At 35.4% G+C, this 20,512-nt stretch overlaps 1 protein-coding gene across 3 annotated transcripts in view; it reads left to right on the top strand.

Annotated features, from left to right (window-relative positions):
- Window positions 1-20,512, top strand: part of UST (uronyl 2-sulfotransferase) — a 380,057-nt gene that overhangs the window by 235,066 nt on the left and 124,479 nt on the right. For all 3 annotated transcript variants that reach the window (XM_074309586.1, XM_074309587.1, XM_074309588.1), the window contains exon 4: window positions 468-547. In XM_074309586.1, coding sequence (XP_074165687.1) covers window positions 468-547 — 80 coding nt within the window. The remainder of the gene's footprint in view (window positions 1-467; window positions 548-20,512) is intronic.

Below are 20,512 nucleotides of genomic sequence, written 5' to 3'. Positions count from 1 at the left end.
AAATAGAAAAATCACAAAGAATAACATCATTTTATTTGCATATTTTAAAAATCCACAGATAACTGCCCTCAAATGTTCTTGCAAATTTCAATAACTTAATTTTATAGAAGAATAAAATTGTGATTAACATCTTGTCTAGATTTAGGTTTAACTGAGAGATCAAGGTTCTGTCTTCACTTACGTTTCAGTACAACATGTTTATTAGCTCATTCCAATCAATTAATCTGTCACATTGTTTGCATGGTAGCAGTTGATTGAATTAGACACAGGATCATAAACTCTTGGAATAATATGCTAAATACTGTAGCAAGCTTATTTCAAATTTGCTAATGTTTCTGAAATTGTAAATCTGCTGACTTGGTCCAAGAGGTAAGAGTATGCATAAAAGGTGCCAAACAAATAACACCCTTTGGCTTTGTTAATTCCTTCTATTTAATACCTTTTTTTCTTTCTTTCTTTTTTTTCAGATGGAATTGATTAAAAATATAAGTACCGCAGAACAGCCCTATTTATTCACTCGTCATGTTCATTTTCTCAACTTCTCCAGGTAAGATATTTCCCAGATTTGTTATTCTCTTATTTCTTTTTTGGCATTTCCAGGTTTATAGCTTATGAACAATTATTTTTAAGTCAATCTTCATTTGCAAGACGTTTTTTATTTCTCTTTTAAAGATAATTCTATATGATAAACAATTCACTGTATTACTAGAACAAATAATGAGATCTGGGGTCAACAGATGTTGGATTTCCCAGATTATTGAATATTTTGGCATTGAATTTATATTTTGCAATTTTATACAATTTGGTGGGCAAGTGCACTAGATCAGAAATCCAAGTATTTGGATTCAAATCCTGCCTCTGTCACTCAAATTCCATCCTGACCTTAGGTTTAACCTTTTTCTGCCAACAATTTCCTTATCTGTTAAATGATGAGGATGGAAGGGCCTTTCCATTTCTAAATTTATGATCTTAAGAATCTGAACTACTAGGTGGTGCAGTAGATAGATAGAGTTCTTGGTCTGGAGACAGAGTTCAAATCCAGCTTTAGATGATTACTATATGTGTGACTCTGGGCAAGTCAGTTTACCATATTTGCCTTAATTTCCTCATCTGTAAAATGAACTGGAGAAGAAAATGACAGTATTTCTGCCAAGAAAATTCCAAATGGGGTCAAGAATAGTCAGATATAACTGAAATGTCTGAAAAACAAATATCCTAGACCACCATGACCAGGATCCTGGAAGCAACAACTTAAAACCTGTACAAAGAATATTCCATTTGCTGACAGAGATTTTAGATGGGTAGTCTTGGTAACCATGGCAGCAGAATTTCCCTCCTTTTCCTGCCCCAGTGAAAGTAAAGTAGGAGAAAAGAGGAGGGGAACCTACAGTGATTTCATTTAACAAATCTGAGCAGCAGCCTACTACTTCTTAAAACACCTGCCAAAAATATGTTCAATTGTCTTCTAAAATAGCCATGTTGCTCAATATTCTTTTTCTTTGTTAGCAGAAACATGAAGATCATTTCCAAATTGTACTCTTCACTTTAGGTAAAATATAAGGATTGAATTCATATTGGAAAACAAATAGGAATTTTGTTTTGTTTCAGAGTGTTTTATTTTGTTTGTTTTGATTCTTAAAATAGTCCTTTTGATTTGAACTACAATAGTTCTCAGCAATCTTCACTTGTTTTTCTTTTTTAAAAGTTCAAAAGGGAAACAAAAAGGTGTTACCCATTTATAGTTAATATATGTTTTAATATAAATGGGTATGATGGATCTCTAGCTCTAAATAGATCTTCAGAGTTGGAATTCTTCAAGCTTCAGTTTCCTCATTCATAGAATGAGTGAGTTGGAGGAAATGATCCTTGCTATTTCTCTGATCCCTTTTCTATGTTTATAAGTCAAAGACATAGTCAAACAAGTAGGATCAAAAGTGCTAGGTGATAACCCTGCTGATAAACATTTGTCAGACTCTTGTTACAATAGCATTTCCAGGTTTGGATCACCAGACTTTTAAAAGGATGCACAGAAATAGGAGAGAGTGCAAAACAAATAACAGACATCCAAACAATGAAAACCAGGTATTCTGAGAAATGATTAGAGAAACTGTGAAATTTAGCCTAAAGAAGAGAAGATATGAGATAACTTAATAAAGTGATCCATAATTGACAAAAAATACAAGAAATTAAAATCACTTTTTTAAATATATGAAGTAAGAAGTGATTTCGTTATGAAATATTGGTTTTTAACAAAAGTTACTAACACTGAGTTCCTCTAAATATCCCTTAGTTTCTATGTGGAAAAATCCACATATTTCTTCCCATTGAGTAAAAAAGTTCCAGACATTAGGTGTTTTCAGAAAATTGAATGGATTGTTTCATTGTAGTGAGTTTCTTGTCACAAAGATATTCAAACAGAAGGTAGAAGATAATGTATTGGAGAGAAGGTTAGACCTGAACTCAGAAAAGCTGGGTTAAAGCCTTGCCTCACATACTTAATAGCTGTGTAAAATTCACTTAATTTTTTGCTTTAATCCACTGGAAAAGCAAATGTTAAATCAGTCTTCAGTATCTTTGCTAAGGATATAATATTGCCACATATAATATCTGGTGTGGGCAGCTATTTGGGCAGTGGATAAAGCACTGGCCCTTAAGTCAGGAGGATCTGAGTTCAGATCAGGCCTCAGACACTTAATATTTACTAGCTATGTGACTGGGGGCAAGTCACTTAACCTCAATTGCCACAGGGAAAAAAAAAAGAATAAAAGAAATATCTATATCTATATCTATCTATCTATCTATCTATATAGCATGTTATGGTCTACAAGGTCACAAAGAGTAGAACATGACTGACTGAATGACTGAATATTAACAATAAAACTTGAACAAGACACTTAACCTCCCTGTCTCAGTTTCTTCATCTGTGAAATGAGTATAACTAATAATGGTATTATGAAGATTAAATGATACAACATTGCTTCACAAAATTAAAAGTGCTATATCAATGACTAGCTAATATGATTAGTTAATCATTGGCAGGATATTTTGGAGAGATAATTTAGACATCATAGAGGAGTTAGGTATAATTTACATTAAACTCTAAAATTCTGGTTATGTAATTCAGAGTAATGAAATCATAATGCTCTACATTTGTGCAATGCTTTAAATGTAAAAAAACATTTAAAACACTTTCACATGCATCACATTATACTGCTAAAAATTCAACCAATCAGTCCACAAACATAAATAAGTTTTTACTATATGCCAAGTTCTGGGGATACAAAAAGGGTAAACCATTCCCTGCCCTCATAGAATTTCATCCTAATGGAGAAGAGTCTATAGAGAACTGTCTTTTTTTTTTTTTTTTTTTTCATTTTCCTGGAGCAGAGAAGCTATTAGCATTTGAGATTCAAAGGACTTTGCTACCAAGATGCTTGATATCAACAAAGCAGAAATTCAGCTACAGTGCTCTCAGCACTATTAAGTAATTTGAAAGTAAGATTGGTCAAAGGTAGTCTTCTTTTGAGTAATGTTGACTTTGGTGAGATAGAACAGGATTTGACTACTGGGGGAAGTTCCCTAGACATCATGGGACTACTTGACCTTGTCATGATCTGGGGTTCTTGCCTCTTCTCTTTTTACTGGGACTGAAAAACAAAGAAAAAAGGTCTTCTCAGGGATGAATAGAGATGCCCTAGGAATGATGCTCATGATGTTGTCCCCTTGGTGAGGGAATAGTTCTCCAAAAGGCTTGAACTTCAAACTTTATCCCTTCTTTTTAAGCCTTTATGGTCCTACTCTCTCTCCAACAAAACAATCCCAATGGACTTTGGACAGAAAATGCCATCTGCATCCAGAAAAAGAATGTTCTGTTTACTTCTTTTTTCTGTTTTTTTCTCTCTCCCATGGCTTTTCCCTTTTGCTCTGATTTTTCTCTCCCAACATGATTCATAAATCAATGTGTATTAAAAATAAACTTATACAATAATAAAATAAAAAAGATACTCTCTCTCCAAAATACAATTCTGAATTTAATTGGCTGTAAAAAATTGACTAGTTTCTAACTGGCCATCCACTAGGCTAGACTGTATAGATAAATTTCTTAAAATCATTGATGCCACAGATGTGGCAACCAGGCTCTACTATCCTCCAAAACCCTGCTTTTTCCACCCATGCCTGAGGCCTTATGCAACTAGTGACCCCTACTTTCCTCTTCATACTAAGTTCAGCTACCCAGGGTAACCTTGTTGGAAAGGGAGTAGGCCTTTTCCTTTCTTCCTTGTTCTGTTCCCTGGAAACAACTCACAATCCTTCTTTAGATTTTTTTAAAGTTCTTATTACTAAGCACTATAAGGAAACATACAAGGGATTAAAATAACCAAGAAAGGGAAAATTTCCAAGTTAAAAAGTTCTCATCAGTTAATCCTGATCCTACATGCAAAATGTGCCAGAAACCAGGCATTCATCTTCAATGCTCCCTCTCTTGCCTGACTGGCATTTCTTCTTCCTGGTTTCTTCTCTGAGTAAGTTCAGCTCACTGTTGTCAAAGCTGGATTTCTAGCTAATAAATTCAATTTGGCCAGGTTGTTATATAGCTTAGTCTTTCCAGAACCTGTTTATGTGACCCTGAGAAAAAGTAAGAGAGAGCTGACCCTGTATCAAGTAGAAAACTGATTATGAGACTATGAATCTTCCTAGATTTCTTGCTTGCAAGGAATTATAATGCTTCCCATCATCCTTGACTCAGTAGTCATAATCTTGGAGTTTTTTGTTTTTGTTTTTGTTGCTGAGGCAACTGGGGTTAAGAGACTTGCCCAGGGTCACACAGCCAGGAAGTATTAAGTATCTGAAGCTGGATTTGAATTCAGGTCCTCATGACTTCAGGGCTGGTGCTTTATCCAGAATAGTGAAGTTTTTGTCTCCTGAATAAGGGGCATCCTTCCCAATCTGACCACCTAAGATCTTTCTTCCAGGGTTTAACTGTCCTATTTGGAAAGTAATCAAATATATCCTGAGCCTTTCCACACCTCTAACTATTCACCTCAGGTTCCCTTTCTCTTCTTATATAGACCTGTCTTCCTCTCTGTCTTTGTCTGCTTAATCAAACTTCCCTGGTTATTATTTTAAGAGCTTCTCTCCCTCCTGGTGAATCTACATTCTCTTCTTCCTGACCCAAATTAGCATGTGGACTTAGAGGCTATATGGCCAGTACTTGGAGGTGAGACTTCCATAACCTCCTTCTCCAAGTCTGGCATCCCTGTATTATTCTCAGCACAAAATCTCTGCAAATTCTATTTTTGTATGATTCTGACTTTTTGTATCTTAGGACTCTATCCCTGGCTTTTAGCTCATTAACAGAGCTTAGATGGCAGACATAATTAGGATCATTAAAGACTACACACCTATACTTGGTTTGGCAACTAGCTTCAAATGTCTCTTGGTTCTTCTAAGTCATGTCTCATGTCTTACTCTTGACTGATGGTTTATTGGAATCCATGTTCATAATTATGAAATTTGCTCATATATAACTCTCTCCCAACAAGGTCTGGTATTGTAGCTAATGAACATCAAAATTTCCTTTGCCTTTTCTCACAGTCATCAACTGCCATGAGATCTTTACCTCTTTCTCCTATAGAGGCAATTACCCCTTAATTAGTCTCTTTGCTACAAATCCATCCCTATTCTAATTCATTATCCACATTTTCAACCAAAGTGATTTCTTTTAAACACAGGTCTAAAGATATCATTCCCAATTAAATAAATTCCAATGTCACCTTTTGCTTCTTATAAAATAAGAACTCTTTTGTTTAGCTTTTTAAGCTCTTCAAAACTAGTCCCCAACCAACTTCTCCAATCCTATTAAACATTACTTATCTTTCTGCAGAATACAGTCTTGCCAAATTGGCTTTTTTTGCTGGTCTTTACACTCATAACCCTGTACTTTCATTGACTGTCTTCCCATGCCTCGAACTTCCTCTTCTCCACTTCATAGGATCCTTCAAGACACTTTAGAAACAACATAGTCAACATGAAGGTTTTCCAAATTCCCTCAATTTCTTGTTTTTCAGTTATGTTTGATTCTTCATGACACCATTTAGGGATCTCTTGACAAAGATACTAGAGTTATTTGTCATTTCCTTCTCCAGCTCATTTTCTAGATGGGGAAGCTGAGACAAATGGGATTAAGTAACTTGCTTGAGGTCACATAGCTAGTAAGTGTCTGTGACTGACTGGATTTGAATTGAGGAAGATGAGTCTTCCTGCTTCCAGGTCCAATCCCCTTATCCACTATTCACCTCATTGCCCACACTTCCCTTAATTATGTTGTATTTATTTTATTTGTTTTGTATGTGCTTATAGGTGTATATAATTTAGTCAATACAACATTTATTAACTGCTTGGTAACATAGCAGACAATGTGCTAAGTACTGGAGGTGCAAAGAAAGTAAAAAACACAGTCTGTACTGCATAGAGTGTACATTCTAATGGAGGACACAGACTGTAAATAACTAGTTACATGTAAGACACAGAGTAGATAATAGTTATCTGAATGGTGGAGGTAATCAATAAGGGCATGAGAGTAACTAGGACAGGCCTCCTACAAAAGATGGGATTTCAGCTGAGTCTTTAAGGAAGCCAGGAAGCAGAGTACTCCAAGCTTGGGGAACAGCTAGTTATTAAGATGAGAGATGGAGAATCTTGTTCAAAGAATTTCAAATAGTCCAATGTAGCTGGATTATGGAGGCTGTGGTGGATGGGGGGCAGTGGCAAACAATGAGGTGGAATAATGGATAGAATACTGGGTTTGGTGTCAGGAGAACCTGACACTCACCAGCTGTGTGATCCAGGGCACGTCACTTAACTGTGTTTGCCTCGGTTTCCTCATCTGTAAAATAAGCTGGAGAGAGAAATGGGAAATGACTCCAGGATCTTTGCCAAGAAAACCCCAAACGGATCATGAAAAGTCAGACATAACTGAACAACAGAGTATGTAGAGGAGAGTAAGCTGTAAAAAGGCTAGAAAAAGTAGGAAAGGAGACAGATTATAAAGAGCTCTAACTGTAAGAGGATATTAAATTGTATCCTAAAAGTGAGAGGGGTCTACTGGAGCTCATTAAGCAGCAGAGTGACACATTTAGAATTGTACTTTGAAAAAAATATTACTTTGGCAACTGATTGGAGGCAAGAGAAGGAAAAGGAGCAATGAGAAAAAGCTCTTGGAAGAATTCAGAAAAGAGATAATGAAAGCCCAAACCAAATTGATGGCTGAATGAGGGAAGAGAGAAATACACACACACACACACACACACACACACACACACACACACACACACACACACACTAGACATCCAGATCAGTCAACTTTTCATTTCCCACACAGGGTCCAATCCCACTCCTTTTTCAGCTTCATTTTATTTGTTATGGAGTATATGTTGCAGGTATATATGAATCCTCTGCCAGATTATAAATTCCCTAAGAGGGGAAATTTCCATTTTTCTCTTTTCTTACTGCCCAACATTGTAACCTGTATATGTGAAAAACCCTGGTAGATTACATATTTTTCAAGAGGGGATTCTTCCATTTTTCTCTTTTTTCTCATTGCCAAACTTGTCACCTAGGAAGTACTTAGTAATAAAAATAGTAAGTGCAACAATAAATCATTATTTTTTATCAATTTATATATAATGTATAAAATGTATAAAAATCCTGAGGATTTATGTGGATTTATTTTGTATCCTGCGACTTTGCTAAAATTCTGAATTATTTCTAATAGCTTTTTAGCAGAGTCTTTGGGGTTCTCTAAGTATACCATCATGTCATCTGCAAAAAGTGACAATTTGATTTCTTCATTTCCTACTCTAATTCCTTGGATCTCTTTCTCGGCTCTTATTGCCAAGGCTAGAGTTTCTAGTACTATATTTGAATAGTAATGGTGATAGTGGGCAACCTTGTTTCACTCCTGATCTTACAGGGAAAGGTTCTAGTTTATCACCATTACATATGATGTTTACTGAAGGTTTTAAATATATGCTCCTTATTATTTTAAGGAATAGTCCATTTATTCCTATACTCTCAAGCGTTTTTAGTAGGAATGGATGTTGGATTTTATCAAATGCCTTTTCTGCATCTATTGAGATGATCATATGGTTTTTATTAATTTGATTATTAATATGGTCAATTATACTAATAGTTTTCCTAATATTAAACCAGCCCTGCATTCCTGGTATAAATCCCACTTGGTCATAGTGTATTATCCTGGGGATGATTTTCTGAAGTCTATTTGCTAATATCTTATTTAAGATTTTAGCATCAATATTCATTAAGGAAATTGGTCTATAGTTTTCTTTCTCAGTTTTCGATCTACCTGGTTTAGGTATCAGTACCATGTCTGTGTCATAGAAGGAATTTGGTAGGACTCCTTCAATCCCTATTTTTTCAAATAGTTTACAAAGCATTGGAGTTAGTTGTTCTTTAAATGTTTGGTAGAATTCACCTGTAAATCCATCTGGTCCTGGGGACTTTTTCTTAGGAAGTTGGTTAATAGCTTGGTCTATTTCTTTTTCTGAGATGGGACTATTTAGACTACTTACTTCTTCCTCTGTTAATCTGGGCAAGCTATATTTTTGAAGGTATTCTTCCATTTCATTTAAGTTATCGAATTTATCGGCATAAAGTTGAGCAAAGTAGCTCCTAACTATTGTTCTAATTTCCTCTTCATTAGTGGTGAGTTCACCCTTTTCATTTTCAAGACTATCAATTTGCTTTTTCTCTTTCCTTTTTTAATAAGGTTTACTAAGGGTTTGTCTATTTTGTTGGTTTTTTCATAAAACCAACTCTTAGTTTTATTAATTAATTCAATAGTTTTTTTACTTTCAATTTTATTAATCTCACCTTTTATTTTTTGAATTTCAAGTTTTGTGTTTGTCTGGGGGTTTTTAATTTGTTCCTTTTCTAGCAATTTTAGTTGTAAACCCAATTCGTTGGCCCTCTCTTTCTCTATTTTATGCAGGTAGGCCTGTAGAGATATAAAACTTCCCCTAATTACTGCTTTGGCTGTATCCCACACATTTTGGTATGATGTCTCATTATTGTCATTTTCTTGGGTGAAGTTATTAATTATGTCTATGATTTGCTGTTTTACCCAATCATTCTTTAGTATAAGATTATTTAGTTTCCAATTATTTTTTGGTCTATTTTCCCCTGGCTTTTTATTAAATGTAATTTTGATTGCATTATGGTCTGAAAAGGATGCATTTACTATTTCTGCCTTACTGCATTTGATTTTGAGGTTTTTATGCCCTAGTATATGATCAATTTTTGTATAGGTTCCATGAACTGCTGAGAAGAAAGTATATTCCTTTCTGTCTCCATTTAACTTTCGCCAAAGATCTATCATATCAAACTTTTCTAGTATTCTATTTACCTCTTTGACTTCTTTCTTATTTATTTTGTGGTTTGATTTATCTAATTCTGAGAGTGCAAGGTTGAGATCTCCCGCTATTATAGTTTTGCTATCTATTTCCTCTTGCAGCTCTCTTAATTTCTCTTTTAAGAATTTAGATGCTGCACCACTTGGTGCATACATGTTTAATATTGATACTGCTTCACTATTGATGCTTCCCTTTAGCAGGATATAATGCCCTTCCCTATCTCTTTTAATTAGATCAATTTTTGTTTTTGCTTGATCTGAGATGAGGATGGCTACTCCTGCTTTTTTAGTTTTGCCTGAAGCATAATAGATTCTGCTCCACCCTTTTACTTTTAGTTTGAATGTCTCATCCTGTTTCAGGTGTGTTTCCTGTAAACAACATATAGTAGGATTCTGACTTTTAATCCAGTCTGCTAACTGCTTCCTCTTTATGAGGCAGTTTGCCCCATTCACATTTATGGTTAGAAGGACTAATTCTGTATTGCTTGCCATCCTATTAACCCCTGCTTATGCTTTTCCCCTTTCTTTCCCTTTTACCCTCCTATCCAGTATTAAACTGGTAAACACCACTTGCTTTTCACAGCCCTCCCTTTTTAGGATCCCTCCCCCACCTTAAAGATCCTCCCCTTATTTTACCCCTTTTCCTCGAAATTACTGTATTCCCTTCCCCTTAGCTTACTCCTTCCCTTTCACTTTTCAATGAAGTGGAAGAAGTTTCACCATAAATCGAATATGTCTATTGATACACGCTATGTTCATCTCCCTCCTTTCTTTCTCTCAGATATAATAGGTTACCTTTGCCTCTTCATGAGATGTAGTACCACCACTTTATACTTTTTTATGATATAATCTCCTTTCCACCTCTAGTTTCTAAGACAAATTGTACATATGTTCTTTACATATTTTTTTGACAGAAGTATAGTTCTCAAGATTTCTTTTTACCTTTTTTAGAAGTCTCTTGAGTTCTGTATTTGAAGATCAAACCTCTTATGTAGGTCTGGTTTTTTCATCAAAAATAGATGGAATTCATTTATTTCGTTAAATGTCCATCTTCTTCCCTGGAAAACGATGCTCATTCTTGCTGGGTAAGTTATTCTTGGCTGCATACCAAGTTCCTTAGCCTTTCGGAATATCATGTTCCAGGCCCTGCGTTCTTTTAATGTGGACGCTGCTAGATCCTGTGTTATCCTTATTGTGGATCCTCCATATCTGAATTGTTTTTTTCTAGCAGCTTCCAATATCTTTTCCTTTGTCTGATGGTTCTTGAACTTGGCCACTATATTTCTTGGCGTTTTGATTTTAGGGTCCCTTTCAGTAGGTGATCGATGAATTTTCTCAATGTCTATTTTACCCTCTGTTTCCAAAACGTCTGGGCAGTTCTCTTTGATAATTTCCTCGAAAATGGTGTCCAAGCTCTTTTTTTCCTCCCATTTTTCAGGGAGTCCGATTATTCTCAAATTGTCTCTCCTGGATCTGTTTTCCAGGTCTGTTGTCTTTCTGGTAAGGTACTTGACAGTCTTTTCAATTGTTTCATTTCTCTGGTTTTGCTTGACTCCCTCTTGGTTTCTCCTTGAGTCATTCATTTCTACTTGTTCCAGTCTAATTTTCAATGATGTATTTTCTTCACTCACTTTTTTTATATCTCTTTGTAATTGTCCAATTGAGTTTTTATCTTCTATGGAATTTTTTTCCATTTTATCCATTTTATTTTTTAGAGAGCTGATTTCTTTTTCCAGCTCTCTAATCCTGTTTTCCTTGGAGTTGTTTACCTTTTCCAGCTCACTAATCCTGTTTTCCTTGGAGTTGTTTACCTTTTCCAGCTCACTAATCTTGTTTCTCAATGATTTGATTTCTTTATCCATTTTGTCTTTGAATGCATGGGATGACTTCTCCAGGCTCTCTTGCCAAGCTTCCCTTTCCTTTTCCCATTTCTCTTCCAGCTCTCTTGTGAGAGCCTTTTTGATTTCCTCTATGAGGTTCTTTTGTATTGAGGAGCAGCTTATATCTCTCCCAGGGGATACATCTGGGGACATTCTGTTCCTAGTCTCCTCAGCATTTGAAGTCTGCTCCCTCTCCACACAGAAGCTGTCAATGGTTAGAGCCCTTTTGAATTTTTTGTTCATTTTGTCAGAGTAGGAATCAAAGAAAACAAACTGACAAGAGAAACAATTGGTCTGTTTTGCGGGGGATAGGGCTGGATGTTATTAATGGGCTTCCTCTACAGACTGGGGGTAGGGCAGCAGAGAGCCACTAACAGAACAGCAATGACTGTATTGAGTCTGCGCTCTGAGGCTCTGAGAACGCACGGAGTCAGTCCAGGTGGGGGTTGGGGGTGGCCGGGCTCTGAGAGACGCTGGCTTTCTGGGGTTTTAATCTTCACCTCCGGTGTTTACACCCTCTCTGCTGCTCCTGGCTTGCTGCCAAGACGGAGCATCTACACTGGGGCAAAAGCCCTTTCGCAGAAACGGCAGAGATCACACCCCTCCCCCTCCGGTTTGAGCTGTGTGAGCTGCCTGTCTTGCTCTGGTTGTCTGCCCTCAGTCTGCGCCCAGTCTGATTGACCCTCCCCCGAACAAACACAGACCTTTTCTGGCGACTTTCAAGGATGTCTTCTCTTGGTGATCATTTGTGGATTTCTTTCTGGGTCAAGCATTAAGTCAGAGGCTTGTCATGAAGTAAGTTCTGAGAGAAAACGAGGAGCTCAAGCAGCTGTCTGCCTCCACGCCGCCATCTTAGCCGGAAGTCTTGCCAAATTCTGACACCGGGAAAGGAGCATCCACCTCAGATTGAATGACTCATCCCAAGACCTTGATTTACAGTGGCTACCCAAGCCATTTCCCATATAGGGTACCAACTCCACCTTTTCACCTGCTTTTTATATGTTGCCTTCTTCAATTATACTGTAAGATTCATATGTTTAGAACACATGTTTAATCTATTTTGGATTCCTGTGATGTTTAGAGGAGGAATAGGGGCAGGAGAAAAGTGTGGAACACGAGGTTTTGCAAAGGTGAATGCTAAAAACTATCTTTGCATGAAAATTTTGAAAATAAAAAGGTATCATTAGAACGTAAGATTCTTTAGGGCAGTGATTGTCTTTCATTTTGCCCATATTCCCAATGCTTAGCACAGGACAGGGCACATTGCAAGTACTAAATAAATTCTTGTTCATTGATGGTCCTTTTGTCATTGCTCTTGGGGTGAGAATTCTCATTTTGTTATGACAGAGAGCAAGAACTAGATATTGACCCACTTGGGGCCATTCGTGAAGTCTAAGATAATACAGCATGGTGTAGTTGATAAGAGCTAACTCTGAGTCAGAAAGAGCTGTCTTTTAGTCCCATGTCTAATACATCCTAGTTTTGTGACTCTGGGTAAGTTGTTTAATTTCTCAGTGACCTCATGGAATTCTGGTACTATGAATTGCTAGACAGTTGGAGTAGGAGATATGCACTTACTAGGAATATCTAATACTAAGAAAAACACAAGTCTAAAAAAGGTAAATGGTTATTATAGAGGTAGTATGGTGTAATAAATAAAGCTCTGGTCTGGAAATCAAGAAGATCTGAAGTCCATACTTGATACCATGTTAACACTCAATGAAGAAATTCTTTATACCAATATATTTTAGTAGTCTAATCTCTAGTCTTTTCTCATATTAGTAGTATGCTGAAGTATGTTTTATGATAAAGTAATGTTTGAAAATAAATGTTTATCTACATTCTACACATCTACTATTTTATGTTTAACGTTTTCTCTACTTTCAAATCTTTTTAAAGCATCTGAAATCACATTAAGCCTAATTCAATTATTTTTTTTAAAACATGGAATATAGAATTTTTCTTTTGAAAAATAGGCTTTAGAAAGGCATCAAATAAGCATTGTAAAATATGCATTCAACTCAGTTATTCAGGAACTGATTTTTAAAATTCATGAATTCTTCAAACTCTTATCGTTAGTTCCTCCTTCTTATTATTTTCCCTTGGCTATTTCAGTCTTCACTGTTACAAGCACCTAAAGGGAAATGATAAGAAAAAATCAAATCAGTCAACTATAACTTGCTATTAGGCCTCAAAAAGTGTTGGATTAGAGATCAAAATGGATAGCCAAACATAAACTTCAGGGTTAGTGATTGGTTTTATAAGATTACAGCTAAAAAGAGAACACCTAGTCCAATCTTCCACCTCACAATCGAGGCTCATGGGAAAAGATAAAATGACTAATTGAAAGACACATAGGTGGATATTAAGTAAGGAAGGGAGTCAGGATTTTAACTCAGATCTTTGGACTCTAAGGCCACATGAAGTGTATTTGTCCAAGTTGCCCGTAAAACTAATAAAGGAGTCTATTTATTAAGATATTTGTGGTTGAACTGCTCACTAACAGATCACTTTGAATTACAGACATATAAGTGACATAATAGATAGAGTTCTGAGATTGCAGTCAGGAAAACTAGAGTTCAAATTAGATACTAGCTTCAGATACTTACTAGCTTTGTGATTCTGGACAAATCATTTTATCTCTCAGTTTCAGTTTTGCTATCTGTAAAATGGGGATAATAATAGCAATTACCTCGTGGGAGCCATGGGGATCAAATAAGAGAAAATATGTAAAGCATTTTGAAAACTAAAAGTGCCATATAAAAGCTAGTGTAGTTGTAACAGTAGTAGCAGTAGTAGTAATAGTTGTTATTGTTGCTGTTTTTGCTGTTATAGCAGTGGTCATTATTCATACTAATCAAGTTAAAGAAATGTTTCCTCTCCTAATAGACATATAATTTAGGCAATCTATTAGGATCAATAAATTAAAGACGCTTCCATTTTTTTTATAATGTACAATATTTCATACTTGTATGGATTGGCTCATATTTAACATTTCCCAAATGTTAAAAAGTATTGCTTTTACTAACACAAAAGATTACTTTCAAACAAAACAAAAAGGTTGAACATACCAACAACAGTGGCCTTTATATGAGCATTTTTTCTGGAATAGAGTTGACTGCAAAAGAAGAGTTATAGACTGCACTTAAATGTGTCTTCCAAGCTCATATGAACAAATACCCATTGTTAGAAGGATTAAAGGATCTTTTCTTACTGTTTTATCTGTATCAGTGGAGGAAATGATCTGTCTCTTAATTGATATTCACTGGCAGCTAGGGAATAAAGGGTGATTCCATTATGCTCACTTTTGGATTGTTTAAATGCCATATTATTGGTTTTCCTTTTTCTGGTTCCTGGGTTTTTTGGTAATTCTTTTTTCCATTCCACATATTTTTCTCAATTTCTCTTTCCAGTGAAAACATTACTGAATCTTATTTCAGTTTCCCGTGCCTATCAAAATACCAGCAAAGAAAAGCTCAAGTAAATTACATGGGAAAAGAATTCTTTAAATAGTTACAGCCACCATTTTTTTCCTCTTGGCATTTATTTTTCATTTTATTCTTCCTCTTGCTTTTATGACCTCTTTACCCTTCTTTGTTTCCTCCTTTACTTCCTCAGTTTTCTGAGACAGTGGCTTCAGCTCTGTTAAAAGACAAATCAATCATCCAAAGAAGCAAGTGCTGCAAAATACAGTCAGGCTAAAGATGTTGGACATGTTCCCTCCTCTCTACTCTGTTCTTAATTGTTGATGTGAACAAAGCCTGCCCTCTGATGGCAATATTATATAAATTAATTCAATTTTGCTAATTCCATAATTCAATTTGGTTTCCATGTTTCATTCCCAAATGTTTTTCTTTGTTTTAGTTTTCATTAGCAAAGTAATCTGTTCTTATTCCATGTCATTCACAATTTCATGATGCTGACAAAAGCTTCAAAAACCACAGAGAGCCCTAGAACACTTTAGCTATATGGCTCAAAAATTCAATTTAAAACAACATTTAAGTATTCTGGCATATTCCAGTCTGCTCCACTCCAATTCATAATATTTACTGCCACTTATACATGCCTTTTTTTTTCTTTTTTTCTTTTTTTTAATCAAGGCACTCCCTTGTTCAAAAACCTAAAATGATTATCTGTTGCCCTTTTGTATCAAGTCCAAACTCTCCTGCCTGCATTTTAAGGCCCCCCCACAATTTGGCCTTCTGTTTACATTTGTTTTACATAATCATAGGACCTTATTGTCCACTGAATCATGGTTTGTTGTTTTATTAATTCAACATCCTGCTTTCCAGTGGCCTCAACCAAGACTAACTCCCAGACCTACTGAATGCCAAAATTCTCTTATTCTAAGTTCTTGTCCTCCCTCCTTTGCTCTGGGAAAATAAGAGAGAATGCCCCACCCCTATTGAAGTGCAAACAGAATGTTCCCTGGAAAACAGTGACACAGTGCAGGGGTCTGCACAGAAATACTGTTGCCCAACCTTTATTTTCCAACTAGCCAGGGTAGCTGTTCCTCCTGGCTACCATCAAAAGTCCCACCCTTCTCCCCAAACCTTATCCAGAGAAAGAGTAAGGAGTAGAAGGACTAAGATCAAGTCTCAGTCAATTCTTTAAGGTGATTTATCTAAGATCAAGTCTTAGTCAGTTCTTAAGGTGATTTATCTAAGATCAAGTCTTGGTCAATTCTTTAAGGTGATTTATCTAAGATCAAGTCTTAGTCAGTTCTTTAAGGTGATTTATCCTGGCCTATTATTATAGTCTCTATCTGAATAATAGTGGCAAAGGGGCAGCTAGGTGGCGCAGTGGATAGAGCACCAACCTCTTGAATTCAGGAGGACCCGAGTTCAAATGTGGTCTCAGACACTTAACATTTCCTAGCTGTGTGACCCTGGGCAAATCACTTAACCCCAGCCTCAAAAAAAAAAAAAAAAAAAAAAAAAAAAAAAAAAAAGAATAAGTGGCAAAGTTGAGTGAGTGGATGCGATTGTAAGAGAAGTAAGACTAGCTTGTTAACACTTGGAAGCATTATAATAAGATTGGAGTATGTAAAGTGTAAAGAGTATTTCAGGAAGGGCCTCCCCTACAGTTTCGCTCATTTTCCTGTTTTTCTATTCTTCTCTCCTACAGCTGCTTTTCTCTAAGATACTCTTCCCCTAGACCCAGTTTCCAGCTCCTCATTATGTCTTGCTCACTTTAGAATGTAAGCTTCTTGAGGGCAGCAACTAGCAACTGTCTTTTGTTTGTATAACCAGCTATTGGACAATGCGTGGCCCATTGTAAATGCTTTCATAAATGATCTATCTATCATCTATCTATCCATCTTTTTATTTTTCTGATTCATTATTCATATTCTTAAGAACATACCCATTATAAACAACAAAGATTCAGCAATCTCTACTTTCTGTTCTAGTTTAGCCAATCTTACTTTTCCTGTACATGTTACATTCCTTCCTGCCATGACTTTGTTTTTCTTACATTATAGCCATGTCACGTTCAAATGCCCCTTTGCCTATTACAGTCCCTCCCTCAAAACCCACCATAAGTCTTTTCTCCTTCAAGAAATCTTTTCTATTTCAACTCCACCTATTTTCTCTTTTCTCTCAACTCTTGTACTTAGCTTACTTATGCTTTAGAGCTTGGTCATTTTTTTATGTTTATCTTCTCTCTATACTAGAGTATAATCTCTGTGAGACTCTATTTTATACTTCTTTGTGATCTAACAAAGCCAAGAAACATAGAAGGCAAAGTGTGCATTTATTATATGCTTTATGATTATATGTGCATGTGTTTCTGGTATTTGAATCAAAAGTGGCTTTGATGTTGCCTTTTGAAATTTCCCCTTAGGAATCACCAGTTAATAGAATGTGAGAACAATAAGAGATCTTAAATATTACCTATTTTACCCCACTCCCATTTTGCAGATGAGTTACCTGAAATTAAAATTTTAAAAAGTAGGAATTTTACGGTTATACAATGAGTTCTTCTCATTTCTTCCTTTAAAAAAAAATTGAATGAAGCCTTGAACTCTCCATCTTCTGATTATACAATCTGCATCTCCTTTCCTAGATCCTGATGTTGTCTGGAAGCTGAACTATTTTGTTATACATTAAATTTGGTGTTCCATGAGCTAAATATTTCTATAGCATTTAATTTTCTTTTTTTAAATTTCAAATCATCCATATCTAATCTTGCAGATACTTAAGAAGCTTTTAACCTCTATAGTAATCACCCATGGCAAGGCCAAGGGTGATTACTGATAATAATTATTTTCAAAATATATACATGGACAATTTTCAATATTCACTCTTTTACAAACCTTGTGTTCTAATTTTTTTCTCCCCCTTCCTCCTCCCCCATCCCCTAACTAGCAAGTGATTCAATATGTTAAATATAAATAGCACTTAATTTTCAAAGCTCTTTGCAATCATGTTTTTATTAGCTGCTCTTCCCAATAAGCCTGTAAAATTGGTTGATGTTAACTCTTCATAATATGGAAAATAATTGATTATTAATGTCATGGAGTGAAATGCTAAAGGTCACACGGGAAAAGATTATGACTTTGATGCTTGCTGACTATAGAGGTCCATATACCTGATATATGTAGGTAATCTTTCTGAGCTTCAGTTTTCTCACCTATAAAATTTGGATAATTGCGCTTACACTAAACTGAACCAGAGGGTTATTATTAGTAATGCACTTGGTAAGCCTTAAAATGTATTATACAAAAAAGTATTCTCATATTATTACATTTGAGTATATATCACACCTATCACAAGTAGTCTTTAATGGTGTTCATAAGCTAGATAACTTCAGAATTTGAGTAAAATTCTTCTACAAGAGTAACCAGGTAAATCTCATAGAATAGCTATCACACACACACATTTTCAACAATAAGCACTTATTAAGTACCTATGTCAGGTATTGTGTTTAATTATTGGTAGTCTCCTAAAATGTATATTCTAACATGGAGCAGTACTGTGTCCTGCCATTCTTTGGATACTTCTAACCTTTGAATTCCGACAGAATGCAACAGCTTTACACAGCCTAAATTTTAAGTCTGGGTAAAGGATAAAGATATTAAGAATGTGTGGAAGATTTTCCTTTGCTGACCACAGCTGCTGAATCCATACCTTGCTGGGTCATTCCTTGGGCAATTGCCCTTCTGCCATTATGATGCCATTGTGATCTCATACAGAATTCATAACCCTAGGGACTGTAGCTATCCAAAGCCTTTTTCATATGCCCATTTCACAATTCGCATATTAACCTTAAATTTTCCCATAATCTACATAGTCAGGGATCTTAATTTGGTTTTTTCTATAAATTTCCTTTGCAGAGGAGAGAGTACCTGGCTTGGAGTCAGGAAGATTCATCTTCCTGAGTTCAAACCTGGCCTCAGGTACTTATTAGCTGTGGGACTCCTTAAATCTATTTGCCTCAGTTTCCTCATTATGTAAAGTGAGATAAAGAAAGAAATGGCAAACTCTAGGATCCATTCTAGGATCTTTGTCAAGAAAACTCTTAATGGGATTATGGAGAATCAGACACAACTATAAATGACTGAACAACTACAAAACTGCAATTCAGTTCAGTGTAAAGCAAGAAATAAGTATAAGGCACCTACAAACTGAAAAACATTTTTCCTTATAATTGTTAAATTCCTGAAACAGGTTATTAACTTTTACCAACAGAACAGAGTAATACAAAACAAACAAAAAAGCATATGTGCCATTGGTGAAAATATGCTTGTAAGATTGTCTATGATTTATGAAAACAATGTGTGTGTGAATAACCACAGTTACTGGAACTCTTCTTCACCACCACTGCCTTTATTCTCAAAGGGAATCTAGGCTTGGGGGAAGAGGGGGTGTTAAGGCTCAAACAAGCCCACATCATGTGTCACAAGTTTTATTATTATTGTTTTGGCTGCACTGTGAATTAAATGAGTTTTGTAGGGTAGGCGCGAGACTGAATAACCATTTATAACATTGTTTATATTAGTAAATGTATTTCAATTTCCAAACAATCAGTTTACAAATTATTTTTGAACATCATCCATTTGGAAGTTGGGAAATACAATTACATTTTTATTAAGCAAAAGAAATTGAGTTTTCCTTCTTGTAACGTAAATGGATTAGCTTGATAACTGACCAAAGACAGGTATAGCTTTTCTAAAAGAACTTTGAAAGTCATATAACTCAATCCCCTCATACTACAAAAAATAAATCCAAAGCCCATGGAAATAAAATATTTTGTCCAGAGTGGCATATATTTTATATATCTGAACTGCTTTCAAGTCCAAGCCCCTGACACCAAACCCAATGTCCTTTCCCCAATCATATACTGTATATTTGTGATCACACTCAAAATACTTCTCCATAGTTCTGTTTTTCAGAATATAAACCATTAGAGATAAATGGTATATATTAATTGAACTAGTGGGCAATAAGTCAATTTTAAGTCAGGAGTATGGAGAAATAATTAAAAAACATTCAACACAGGAAAACCAATAATGGTGTCAGAACACCTAAATATAGTACATATGTGTGATGAAAATAAACCCACATTAGACTTTTTAAAGAAGAGTGACTCACCCAAAGGAAAATGAATTAAAAGAAGAAAAAAAAAAAAAGCCAAATTTGAGAAAAATATGATCATTTTGGCAAGTGCTGAAAGGACAGCTACAAGAATAAGAATGTTACAAAAACATTTTTTATGTTAATGAAACTGGGAGTTAAGTTAGTAACAAAATTGAGTATGAAATTTGTCTTATTTCAGTTTACTCCAGAAGTTTTTTTGTTTTTGTTTTTCAGGTTAGCAAAAAAAATTTTTGATGCAGCTAAAGTAGCATAGTGGATAAGAATGTTGGCCTTGGAATCAGGGAGGCCTGAGTCCAAATTCTGCCTTAGATACTTATTAACTCTGTGCTATCCTGGGCAAGTCATTTAACCTTATTTGGTCTCAGTTTCATCATCTTTTAAATAGGAGCTAATAACAGCATTCATTTCATAAGATTCTTGTGAGGTTCAAAAGAGTGGGTGAAGTGTTTTGAAAAACCTTAAAGCACTATTTAAATGTTACTCCTTATTTGAATATTATCCATTCCTGCCAGCAAAATGGTCAAGTAGTTCTCTTGCCATTTAGATGTTTCTAGAGAAAGAATAAGGTTTTGGCTGTTTTCTGATCCTATATAAGTTTTTAG

Source organism: Sminthopsis crassicaudata, chromosome 4 (genome assembly GCF_048593235.1).
Source record: "Sminthopsis crassicaudata isolate SCR6 chromosome 4, ASM4859323v1, whole genome shotgun sequence".
NCBI classification, from domain to species: domain Eukaryota; kingdom Metazoa; phylum Chordata; class Mammalia; order Dasyuromorphia; family Dasyuridae; genus Sminthopsis; species Sminthopsis crassicaudata.
This window is presented reverse-complemented; position numbering and strand designations above follow the sequence as displayed.